We start from the raw sequence: 13,952 nt of genomic DNA on the forward strand, positions 1-13,952 counted from the left end.
GCTGCTCATCAGTATCTAAGGGTTGGAAATGAAGCCTTGAAATCTTGAATCTATCAAGAAAGGTCTTATATTGAATATAACTTTCTAAGGGACTACAAATGTGTGAAAATACGTAGCTAAGTGGTAAAGGGTTAAAATTGAAAAGATAATTTCAAATAAATCTCGCCTCATCCTGTTCAGAGGCCATGTTGCGCTTCATGTTGGTGACTCAATCTCCAAGGTAACGGTGTTAAATACATATTTTTACACGAAGTGCGTTCTTGTCAACGGCTGGACAAGACGCGTACAGTTCACCTGTTATTTTAATACTGCTTCTACTAAGAAAGGGTAATTATATTAATAAGCAATAACAAATATTTTTCATGAATTGTAAGGCATATCTGAGTTTATGATATTAACATTTTCATTAATGTCTTGATCAATTTAACCACGTCTCCTACGTCAAGATAATATAACGCATCTTACTGTTAAGGCAACTTTCAAAACACAAGTAATGCATTGTTTCTGCGTAAGGTTTTATTCATTTAAACAGTACATTTACTTAGTATTTTATAGTTTTAACATTGAACTGCAATAGAAAACTGTAATAATTGCATTATGTTACGATTCCCCAAGTTAAAAGTAACAGTAGTATTGAACTGAACAAGAACTATCCCATTATAGAAGATATAAAATTATTTTGGCATTTGCTCAACTCGGCAATAGTTTTAACATTTAAAATAACGATACACGTTTCTCAAAATACATGTTTACAATAGAAATTGAAGCCAATAACCATTATTCGTTTGACAATTCATTATTTTTATTAAATTCATATTAGGAACACTCTAGTTAAAACATAATTCAGAAAATATACTATTTCGCTACCATTAACTTAATATATTGGATTGTTACACTAAGTAAGAAGTAGTGAAAGTTTTCCGGTATGAAAAATCATTGTGATTGCTTAAAAACATGATGTACATTATAAACCAGAACAAATTCAATAACATAAACAAAAATTATCATCATTTGAAACTATTTTATTCAATATTAAGTCTATAAATGATGCGAGACAACCACCGGGACAATTATTTTAACTTTGAAATCTTTTGATATCTTCAATCTCATAATGTTGAATACAAGCACTTTTTATAAGCATCAAAGTGAAAAGAAAAGTTTTTTTTTTAAATGAAACTATTTTTAGAATTCTTTAATAAACGTTAGCTGCCAAATACATTATTTTTTAATGAATGAAAAGAAATACAAACACCAGTATAAGTTTGTTTCATGCAATTCTCCATACCAGACTATCAAAACATTTACATATCATCACAAGTCTAAATGAAATTCTACAAATACAAGCTAGCGGTATACAGTTCCTCTCACATACGGTCATTGGATTGCAAGCTCATCCGCAATTAACTGATTTCATTGCATGCAAAATTCAACTATAGAAATCTCACTTTAAGAAAGATCAATGTGATTTTTGCTTCATAATTTATCTATGTATTTACGGTCTTATTATTGTAAAGAACGAGTTAGCAATAGAATCTGTTTCAAAGATTTCTCAGTAATACTTCCAGTTAAACAAACCTTCTAAACACCTTAGTACAGCTGTGAGAGTTAATATTTCACAATAGGGAAATGGCAAACCCCATTACCATTTAACACAGGTGAAAAATGGCTTTCAGTGTGAATGGCCTCTTCAGCCACTTAGCTCAGATGACCGCAGAGAAAGGTTGGACTGTGTACACTTCCTAACACACACAATGACACAATTTTTATGGTATTTGATACCAGAAACAAATCTCTTATTAAATTTACACATATTTCAAACACATTTAAGCTGTAGAATCTATAAAACCATGAAAAGGAAAATCATATTGGCAATTCAAAAAACTTGTGTATTTCAAAATGGTGGATATTATTAACCAATTTGTTTAACATCAAATACAATCAAGAACTACAATCTTTCTATCCATTTTTTCTCATTTTCTAATAATAAAGTCATCAAGAACTATTCTATACAATACTAAAGTTTACTGCTTGTATCTATATTTGTAGAGTTTATAAATATACTTGTATGAGTTTTATAAATTAACCAACAACGCAAATTGATAATGATTACAAAAGCACATGTTTTCAGATAAAAAAAATAAATTCATACATGAAACAAATTCTGTGTCCCAATTAAAAAACATCATGTAATAAGCAAAAAGTAATATTTATTGGATAAATTCGAAACCACATAACTTGATAATAAAATAATAACTATCTCAGTAACAAGATAAGAACAAAATGCACAAGTTCTAGACATAATCCATGTATATTAAACTTTACACAAACATTTTAATTTATAAAATGTTAAGCTCATCTTTTTCACAATTATTCACTGTCAACACTACTTCACATATAACTATACAATTGCTTTCAATAATAAACAAGTAATACAATTTGTGTGCACTACATATGTTGAATTTCATATTTAAACCAATGTCTGGAAGGTAACCACAAACACTTTCAAGATCAACCTGCAAACAATTTATGTGAGTAGCAATTTACACATAAATTCGTTAACAGGATTTAGTATTTCAAACTCTGTGCTGAAAAAAGTTAAGAATACCCAAGCTATGAACATGGGGTCAATGTTCCAACAGGTACATCAAAGCTGAAATAGCTCAGCATTCACAAACCAGTTGACCTTCAAATATCAATATTTCCCGAACTTTTAACCACTTTCACATAAAACTAGTGAGCGTACACAAAACCACCAATGTGGCCAACATGTTTCTCCAATACACCAAAAACATGACAAACTCGACTTCAACAATTCTTTCTGAACTGATGGAGGATTTCGTGGACAAAGTGTCAGTATGGAGAGGTCAGTAGGTCAATCAGACGAGTCCTCCTCACTTCTCCCGCTCTCCTGTCTCTGCTGCATGGACCTCAGGGCTTTCTCCCTCAGAGCTCTTTCCAGTTCCTCACCCTCAGCCTCATCACTGTCAGAATCCTCCTGTGGAATGTCAAGATAATGAGCCACGTTATGAAAGACCATGGCTAATGAGATTTAAGTGTCATCCCAATTGGCCTGTGCAGGCTGCAAAGGCTCAGCAGGGACAGTACTGTCTCCCTAAACTGGATTTTTGTTCAGAAGAGACTTCCTTAACAAGAGGGCCTAAACGGCCCAAAGTCGCTCACCTGAGATTAAAAGGAACTGACCTGTTCTGTGCAGCCAAAGATGTCATTAGAATGTTCTTACCAACTTTCATGACTAGTGAACACCCTGGCAGCCATGTTTTTCAACAGACCAGAACCATTTTCATACACATCCAAGATATTATTTAAACAAATATACTGACAAAGTTTCATGAAGATTCATAAGTCCATATAAGGAAAAATGCCACGCCCACTGGTGACCATGTCTTTCAAGCAACTGGAACCATTTTCAAACTTGTCCAAAATATCATTGGGATCTGACAAAGTTTCATGAGGATCGTACAATAAATATGGCTTCTAGAGTGTTAACAAGGTTTAACTATAGCTGTATAAGGAAAAATGCCACGCCCCCTTGGCGACCATGTTTTTCCACCAACCGGAACCATTTTCGAACTCATCCAAGATATCATTGGGACAAATCATCTGACCAAGTTTCATGATGATCGGACAATAAATGTGGCCTCTAGAGTGTTAACATGGTTTTACTAAAGCATGATATCTAATTATATAAGGCAAAAAGCCCCGCCCCCTGGCGGCCATGTTTTTCAACCAACCGGCATCATTTTTTCAACTCGTCCAAGATATTATTGGGATAAATCTTCTGACCAAGTTTCATGAAGATCAGACAATAAATGTGGCCTCTAGAGTGTTAACAAAATTTTACTATAACCATATATAGCCATATAAGGAAAAATGCCCCACCCCTTGGCAGCCATGTTTTTCAAGCAAACCTAACCCTTTTCACACTCATCCAAGATATCATTAAGACCAATCTTCTGACCAAATTTCATGAAGATTGGACAATAAATTTGGCCTCTAGAGTGTTCACAAGGTTTTACTATGGCCATATAAAGAAAACCACCTGCCCCCCTGGCGGCTATGTTTTTTCACCGATCTGGACCATTTTCGAACTCATCCGAGATATCAATGAAACCAATGTTTTGACCACGTTTCATGATGATTGGGCAAAAATTGTGACTTCTAGAGTGTTCACAAGGTTTCTCTATAGCCATATAAGGAATACTGCCCTGCCCCCTGGCGGCCATGTTTTTCAATGGACCAGAACCATTTTTGAACTCAAACAATATATCATTTAGACAAACATTTTGACAAAGTTACATAAAGATTGGGCATCAAATGTGACTTCTACAGTGTTCACAAGGTTTTTCTTTTTTTGACCTAGTGACCTAGTTTTTGATCCAGCATGACCCAGTTTCGAACTCAGTCAAGGTATCAATGGGACAAATGTTCTGACCAAATTTCATGAAGATCAGGCAATAAATGTGGCCTCTAGTGTTCACAAGTCAAAATGTTGACGACTGACGACAGACAAAAGGCGATCACAAAAGCTCACCATGAGCACGTTGTGCTCAGGTGAGCTAAAAAGAAAATATTATAATAAGCAGAAAGTGTCTTCCCTGATAGTTTTAGTGGACTGCACAGACTAATCTGGGATGACACTGATGTCGAGAATCGCAGCTCATATAATTTATGCTCTGTAAAATGCAGTCCCCAATTTATCCCCCTGATTAAGAATTACTGGTATTGTGAATATTTTGATATTAGAAAGCATCTGACTATAAAAGGACTGTTAATACACTTAAAATACAAATGTTGAAGATCATGTCATTAAAATAAATACAAATACAATTTAGAACAAGGGACAAAATTGTCACAAAACCAGGTTTTCATTGTGAAAAAAAAATCTGATAAAGGGAGAAAACTCAAACTTAACTTTTGAAATGAACAAACAAAATTAACCCCCTTTGTAAGTTTGTTTTAAAAAAAAATCTATTTTTAGTCGTGGCGACCTTGACATTGGAGATATTGACGTGATTCTTTCGTGCGACACACCGTCCCATGATGGTGAACAAATGTGCCAAATGATTTTAAAATCTCACAATGAATGACATAGTTATGGCCAGGACAATCTCATTTATGGCCATTTTTGACCTTTGAACTCAAAGTGTGACCTTGACCTTGGAGATATCGACGTAATTATTTCCCGCGACACACCGTCTAATGATGGTGAACAAATGTGCCAAATGATTTTAAAATCTGACAATGAACGACATAGTTATGGCCCGGACAAGCTTGTTCCGCCCGCCCGCCAGCCAGCCCGCCAGCCCGCCCGCATTCGCCAATCTAATAACCAGTTTTTTCCTTCGGAAAACCTGGTTAAAAACTCTATACAGCAGAGAATGTTATGTGATCGTAAGACAACTACGAAAGTTGTATTACATAGATGAGACTGGTAAAAATTTGCACATAAGTCATAAACTGGTTTGGGGGTAAAGGCTTGCTCCTATTCTCAACTTCACAGAAGCATGTCTTCTGTGCTTGTACTTGCAGTCTGACTCAGTTCTATTTTACCAAACTGCTAATTTTGTGACTTTTGACTGTAAATAATTCAGGCCTTTTTCTGCCTATCTCACTGGTCTGATAGTCGGACCCATTCCCAATGCCAAATATGGATGTTTTTTCCCATTTATCAAATAAAAATTCCCAATTTCCGACCGAAATAATCGATTTGGGTAACAAAAAACGGAAATCGGACGCAGTATTAAAAATGTCGCATAATTCTAAGTACTATTGAAGTAAAATACGAAATATTGACTCGAAAGGCAAACACAAACTGAATGTTTTGTGGGGAAATACTACCGCCAGTCAGTCCACGGTTAACCCAGAATCTTACTCGCCTATTATCAAGCAAGTGATGAACATTTGCCTCTGCCAGATTCAGAGTCACTACCCTTTGTAGCTTCTTAACATTTCAATAATGTACATTTATGATGTTCAGCTTTACTTTTGTGTTTCAAATTATGGTTGCCTTCAGACATTTGGCAACTTGAATTTGAATAAAAATATGTTGGATGCAGGTTCTTCGACTGTGAATATTCATAAAAAAATTCTTAATGACATATCAAGCTATGTATTTTATTTGAACTGCAAGCATAACAAAGTCTGTGTTTTTTTTATTATCATACACATACTTACGTTAGCAGTAGACAACGACTGTTAAATGTTAAAAAAACAGTTTAATCCTTTGTTAGCATTTTTGGGCAATACCTATGTATGAAAACATTAGCTTTAATAAGAAAAAATCAGAAAAATAATTTCCCAAATAATGCTTTGGTCGATGAAAATTCTTCCCAATTTGGAAGATTTTTTCTTCTTCCCAATTTGGAAGATTTTGCGAGTAGAAAAATCCCAATTTTGCTAGGTACTTTTCCCCAAAATAGACAGAACAAGGGCTGTTTGTAAAACATGCATGCCCCCCATATGGGCTGTCCGTTGTAGTGGCAGCCATTGTGTGAGTACGTTTTTTGTCACTGTGACCTTGACCTTTGACCTAGTGACCTGAAAATCAATAGGGGTCATCTGCGAGTCACGATCAATGTACCTATGAAGTGTCATGATCCTAGGCAAAAGCGTTCTTGAGTTATCATCCGAAAATCTTTTTACTATTTCGGGTCACCGTGACCTTGACCTTTGACCTAGTGACCTCAAAATCAATAGTGGTCATCTGCGAGTCATGATCAATCTACCCATGAAGTTTCATGATCCTAGGCGTATGCGTTCTTGAGTTATCATTCAAAAACCATTTTACTGTTTCGGGTCACCGTGACCTTGACCTTTGACCTAGTGACCTCAAAATCAATAGGGGTCATCGGCGAGTCATGATCAATGTACCTATGAAGTTTCATGATCCTAGGCCCAAGCGTTCTTGAGTTATCGTCTGACAACCACCTGGTGGACGGACCGACAGACCAATTGACCGACATGAGCAAAGCAATATACCCCCTCTTCTTCGAAGGGGGGCATAAAAAGGCATGAAATAAGGCATATAACAGACAACTCTCACCTTTTGGTCTTTTTTCTTATTTTTCTTGTGCTTCTTTTGTTTCTTTTGCTTTTTTTCTTTCTTCTTCTTCTTTGTCTTCTCTTGGTCAGACTCTGAAGCCTAAAAAAGCACAACACTCTTAAACATTAAGCATTATTCAATCCAATAATACCTTGAAACAAGAGGGCCTGAAAGGCCCAAAGTTGCTCACCTGAGATAACAAGATATTATTGGGACAAATCTCCTGACCAAGTTTCACGAAGATCGGAAAATAAATGTGGCGTTTAGAGTGTTAACAAGGTTTTACTATAGCCATATAAGGAAAAATGCCCCGCCCCTGGCAGCCATGTTTTTCAACCAACTGGCATCATTTTTGAACTCATCCAAGATATTATCAGGATGAATCTTCTTACCAAGTTTCATGAAGATCGGACATTAAATGTGGCCTCTAGAGAGTGTTAACAAGATTTTACTAAAGCCATAAAAGGAAAAATGCCCCGCCCCCTGGCGGCCATGCTTTTCAACCAACCGGCATCATTTTTCAACTCGTCCAAGATATTGGGATGAATCTTCTGATCAAGTTTCATGAAGATCAGACAATAAATGTGGCCTCTAGAGTGTTAACAAGGTTTTACTAAAGCCATATATAGCCATATAAGGAAAAATGCCCTGCCCCTGGTGGCCATGTTTTTAAAGCAACAAAAACCATTTTCGGACTCATCCAAGATATCATTGGGACAAATCTTCAGACCAAGTTTCATGATGATCGGAAAATAAATGTGATCTCTAGAGTGTTAACAAGGTCATACATTTCAATATAATTTAAAATTAAAGTTGAGAAGAACATGTGTCGAAAAATGCGAAATAAGCCAGATATTTAATTCTGAAATTGAAAATGTCTGTAAAGTCGAATTTGCGAGAATGTATATCATGCATGTACAATGTCAATTTTCATTTAGTTTAATGGTTGTTTTTAAATTTCTGCAACAATGTCTATCCATCGCTGCAGATGAACACACAAACAATAACTCCGATCGTAATAAAAAGACGAATTCTTCGGTTATTGTAGGAAAATATGTACGAAATATCTTCGTCACCATCGGCTCAGGGCGCTTATTTGTCTTTGTTGTATTTTATGAAATTCGTCTTCAATGTCTTGCCTACTTTGTGTTATTGTAACATGCATTTATCAATATATTATAATTTAACACATATACAAATCGTATGGTCTTGCTTTAATCGTTTGACAAAAGAATGCCATATTGTACAGAATCATCAAACAATAAAAAACACATTCAAAAGTTTGCTATCTTCCAGAATGCAAAACTATCATTTATAGTTAATTCCACTTAATCTTCTTGTGCTTAAAAAAATAAAAAAAATAAAAAGGGAGACAACTCTGTCAATTCAACATAATTTTTCAAAAGCCATTTTGCAGTTACATCCCTTGACATGCTAAACTAGAGTGTTCACAAGCTGCTTTACTATATATAAATATAAGGAAAATGACCCCCCCCCAGCAACAATGCTTTTTTACCGATCCAAACCAAATTCGAACTCAACCGTCATATCCAGAAAACACATGTTCTGACCAAATTTCATGAACATTGGACCAAAAATGTGACTTCTAGAGGGTTCACATTTTTTCACTATATTATATATATAGAGAGAGAGAAAACTGCCCCCCTCCCTGGCGGCCATGTTTTTTCACCGATCTGGACCATTTTCGAACTCGTCCGAGCTATCAATGAAACCAGTGTTTTGACCAAGTTTCATGATGATTGGGCAAAAATTGTGACTTCTAGAGTGTTCACAAGGTTTCTCCATAGCCATATAAGGAATACTGCCCCGCCCCCTGGTGGCCATGTTTTTCAATGGACCAGAACCATTTTTGAACTCAACAAACATATCATTAAGACAAACATTTTGACAAAGTAACATGATGATTGGGCATCAAATGTGACTTCTACAGTGTTCACAAGGTTTTTCTTTTTTTTGACCTAGTGACCTAGTTTTTGACCCAGCATGACCCAGTTTAGAACTCAGTTGAGGTATCAATGGGACAAATGTTCTGACCAAGTTTCATGAAAATCAGACAATAAATGTGGCTTCTAGAGTGTTCACAAGGCAAAATGTTGACGACGGACGACGCACAAAAGGCGATCACAAAAGCTCACCATGAGCAAGTTGTGCTCAGGTGAGCTAAAAAAGTATGGAACAGGAAAGCATTTGCATTTTAAAATCAAAGTGTACACAAATATTAGTGTACAAAAATAGCAGTGTATTTACCTCACTGTCAGATTCAGACTGAACTTTCCGCTTTCTTGACCTCTGTTCCTCCTCCTCCTCAGCCTCTGATGACGCAGGTTTCATCATTTTTTGACTCTCAGAACCTTTCCGCACCACCACAACCCTCCTTGTTCCCTCTTCGGAACTGCCAGAGAATGACCGGGAGGCCTTGATGATCACATTTTCTGGACTAGAACTATATTGCATCCTACGCTTTTGAGCCGCGTCCCTGTCTCTAGACTGCCTGATTGTCACTTCTCTTTCTGACTCCTCTTTTGATCGACTGCTTCTCACCGTACGTTCATGCAGCGGGGACCGTTCCTCACTTAACTCCCTCCTCTTGGAATGTTGTTTGAGCTCTGGAGATCTTTGCCTGCTGGCAGATTCCTTGGGACGAGATGGTGAATAATCTGGCTGTTTTGAAACCTTGGTTGAGTAACTTTTAACATTTTGTCTAGAGTCACCAACATCAGAGTCTTCATCAGAGCTACTTTTTTGCTTGCGCTGGGCTGATTTCTCAACCTCACGAGGTCTTTTAGCACTTGGAGAAGGGCTCCTTTGCCTGCCGCGGCTGGATTTCTGCACCACTAGTTCCCGTTCTGGACTCGAGTCCTCAGATGATGACTCCTCATCACTTGAGTCCTTTTTGACTGGTTCCCTACCTTTTCCCTGCTTATTATCCCCTCGTCTTCCCTCCACCTGCTCACTCCCACGATCAGTCTGTGAATCCCTTGATCCTCGTACCCCAAGCCTCTCCCGTATGGCTGGAGGAGGAGTGGGGTCAGGCAAGGGATCAAACGAGTGTCTGTCGACTCCAGGTGGGGTAGGTTCTCTACGGTAGTTGCTGGCACGGTCCCTTCCGTCATCCCTGGGATACCTTGGCTCTTCTTCAAAGGAGCGTCTAGGTGGACTTCTGAATGGTAAACAATAATTGAAATATAAACAAGGGCTGTTTGTAAAACATGCATGCCCCCAATATGGGCTGTCCGTTGTAGTGGCAGCCATTGTGTGAATACGATTTTTTGTCACTGTGACCTTGACCTTTGACCTAGTGACCTGAAAATCAATAGGGGTCATCTGCGAGTCACGATCAATGTACCTATGAAGTGTCATGATCCTAGGCAAAAGCGTTCTTGAGTTATCATCTGAAAATCATTTTACTATTTCGGGTCACCGTGACCTTGACCTTTGACCTTGTGACCTCAAAATCAATAGGGGTCATCTGCAAGTCATGATCAATCTACCTATGAAGTTTCATGATCCTAGGCATATGCGTTCTCGAGTTATCATTCAAAAACCATTTTACTATTTCAAGTCACCGTGACCTTGACCTTTGACCTTGTGACCTCAAAATCAATAGGGGTCATCTGCGAGTTATGATCAATCTACCCATGAAGTTTCATGATTCTAGGCCTATGCATTCTTGAGTTATCATCTGGAAACCATTTTACTATTTCGGGTCACCATGACCTTGACCTTTTACCTAGTGACCTCAAAATCAATAGGGGTCATCTGCAAGTCATGATCAATCTACCCATGAAGTTTCATGATCCTAGGTGTATGCGTTCTTGAGTTATCATTCAAAAACCATTTTGCTATTTCGGGTCACCGTGACCTTGACCTTTGACCTAGTGACCTCAATATCAATAGGGGTCATCTGCGAGTCATGATCAATGTACCTATGAAGTATCATGATCCTAGGCCCAAATGTTCTTGAGTTATCGTCTGACAACCACCTGGTGGACGGACCGACCGACATGAGCAAAGCAATATACCCCCTCTTCTTCGAAGGGGGGCATAATTATAGAGACAGCATTTATATATTTTCTTGTTCACAGCTGAGGACACATACACAACAAAAAATGTATTTAGATGTTAAAAATTGAAATGGAATCCGGATATCCACATCTATGGGAAACAAGAGCACCGCCTTGCGGGTGCAGACCGCTGATCTTTTTTCTTTTTAAAGGTGAAGGGACTCTCATTTTCAATCACAAAGGAGGGAGGGGTGGAGTGAAGAGGGGTGTATAGCACGGGTCCGAAATTCGGCCCCATTCCCAATGCAAATCTGGTTGTTTTTTTTTCCCAATTGAAAAAAAAATTCCCAATTCAAAAAAAAAAAAAAAATTTTTTTTTTTTTTTTACCCTTTAAATATATAAGTTGACCTGATCTGGTGTAGAAAATAGAAAGTATTGCATAATTAAATTATCTGTTGCCTTGAATTTGTTTTAAGAACTGTAAAATATGTTAATGATTATTTAAGACTTAACTTTTTATCCTCAAAATCCGTCGCTTCCCGCGATTTTTTTCACCTCAAAAAGGCCAAGCCTTTTCCCCAAATTCAGATTAAAAAACCTGCACTAATCACACATGTTCATAATATTTTGTAAAATTTTAATAATAAGTTATCAAAATAGTCGTTATTTACCAGTTAACGGCTTCTTTGAAATATAAGAAACACTGTTTTAAATAATTTACATGCGATAATTTTTCCCAATTGAGCCAATTTTGCGATTAATTTTTTTCCCAAAATGGGGGTTTTCACGACGCGAAATTCCCAAAATTCCAGTGTGGCATTTTCCCAAAATGGAGCGGAAATTTCAAACATAAAATAAATATTTGCGTAAGTTGGGGGGGGGGGGGGGTGGGTGGTGTGGGGGTATAGTGTGAGGGTGTGGTGGTCATTTGTGAGATGATCTTAAAAAAAAAAAAAATAGGGGGGGTAAAATTCAACTTGCCAGGTACAGTAACCTCATGATAGCATGAAAGTATTTGAAGTTTGAAAGCAATAGCCTTGATAGTTAAGAAGTTAAGTGGATCGAAACACAAAATTTAACCATATATTCAAAGTTACTAAGTCAAAAAAGAGCCATAATTCCGTAAAAATGACAACCAGAGTTATGCAACTTGTCCTTTTACTGTACCCTTATGATAGTTTGCGAGTGTTCCAAGTATGAAAGCAATATCTATGATACTTTAGGGGTAAAGTGGACCAAAACACAAAACTTAACCAAATTTTCAATTTTCTAAGTATAAAGGGCCCATAATTCTGCCCAAATGCCAGTCAGAGTTACATAACTTTGCCTGCACAGTCCCCTTATGATAGTTAATAAGTGTTGCAAGTATGAAAGCAATAGCTTTGATACTGTAGGAATAAAGTGGACCTAAACACAAAACTTAACCAAATTTTCAAATTTCAAAGTATAAAAAAGGTCCATAATTCTGTCAAAATGCTAGTCAGAGTTACATTACTTTGCCTGCACAGTCCCCTTATGATAGTTAGTAAGTGTTGCAAGTATGAAAGCAATAGCTTTGATACTTACGGAATAAAATGGACCTAAACTCAATACTTAACCAAAATTTTCAATTTTCTAAGTATAAAAAGGGTACATAAATCTGTCAAAATGCACGCCAGAGTTATCTAACTTTGCCTGCCCAGTCCCCTTATGATAGTAAGTAAGTGTTCTAACTTTGAATGCAATAGCATTGATACTTTCTGAGAAAAGTGGACCTAAACGCAAAACTTAACCAAAATTTTCAATTTTCTAAGTATAAAAAGGGCACATAATTCTGTCAAATTGCACGCCAGAGTTATCTAACTTTGCCTGCCCAGTCCTCTCATGATGGTAAGTAAGTGTACCAAGTTTGAATGCAATAGCATTGATACTTTCTGAGAAAAGTGGACCTAAACGCACAACTTAACCGGACGCCAACTCCGACGCCAAGGTGATGACAATAGCTCATAATTTTTTTTCAAAAAATAGATGAGCTAAAAAACGATCTTATGTGTATGTTGATAAAAAGCTGACCAATTTTATTACTCATAATTATAGTTTTATTTTAAAACAAGAGCACCGCATAACGGGTGCCACGCTCGGCTGCGAAAGCTTGTCAGAATTTTTTAATATTTTTTTAAGAGGTCACAGTGACCTTGACCTAGTGACCCAACAAGAGATGTGTTTGTCAGAAACACAATGCCCCCAACTGCACTGCATTGAAATAAAATTTCTATTTATTATTTGGCAGGTTTAGAAATCATCTTCCTTTCAAGGTTATTACTTCCCTTGATTATAGTCCAATCCAACCGGGGGGGGGGGGGGGGGGGGGGGTTTAAGGGTCTCACAGTCAATTATGACCATGTCAGACATCACTGACAACCAAGGCCTGTGGTTTAAAAGAGATCATAACCAGAGTTGATCATGTTTCTATGGATATAAGACCACAAGTATGTAATACATCAAAGAAATTATAATTATATCATTAAAAAAAAACCTTTGAAAAATCAATCATTAGGGTTATAAATAATCAAAATTATAAATCTGTACAGTAACTGTGAAAAGAACTTCAATTCTTAGTAAGGAAATATATAATATGAGATTTATAATTATATAAATTACTTCCCTTGAAAATAAATGTCTGTAACAAATCTCTATTTTTAGCAGCAAATAATTAAAAGCCACTATACTGTGACTGTAGATTCACCACGCAAAATGTGCAGCTCAATGAGATACACATGCATGCCAAATATATAAAGTGGCTATGTTCAATATTGAATAATTTTCTCCCTTTTTAAAGCTTATTACTTCCCTTAAATCTGTATTTTTTACCATAGACCATAAA

General features: G+C 36.8%; 1 protein-coding gene across 4 annotated transcripts in view; it reads right to left on the reverse strand.

The window, feature by feature from the left end:
* Window positions 1-498: 498 nt before the first annotated feature.
* LOC127851372 (serine/arginine repetitive matrix protein 1-like) overlaps window positions 499-13,952 on the reverse strand; it is a 45,583-nt gene continuing 32,129 nt past the window's right edge. For all 4 annotated transcript variants that reach the window (XM_052385105.1, XM_052385104.1, XM_052385108.1 and 1 more), the window contains 3 exons: window positions 9,332-10,244; window positions 7,064-7,162; window positions 499-2,995 (listed from right to left, as the gene is read on the reverse strand). In XM_052385105.1, the coding sequence (XP_052241065.1) occupies window positions 2,873-2,995; window positions 7,064-7,162; window positions 9,332-10,244 (1,135 nt within the window). In that variant the 3' untranslated portion in view covers window positions 499-2,872. The remainder of the gene's footprint in view (window positions 2,996-7,063; window positions 7,163-9,331; window positions 10,245-13,952) is intronic.

Source organism: Dreissena polymorpha, chromosome 11, assembly GCF_020536995.1.
Source record: "Dreissena polymorpha isolate Duluth1 chromosome 11, UMN_Dpol_1.0, whole genome shotgun sequence".
NCBI lineage: Eukaryota > Metazoa > Mollusca > Bivalvia > Myida > Dreissenidae > Dreissena > Dreissena polymorpha.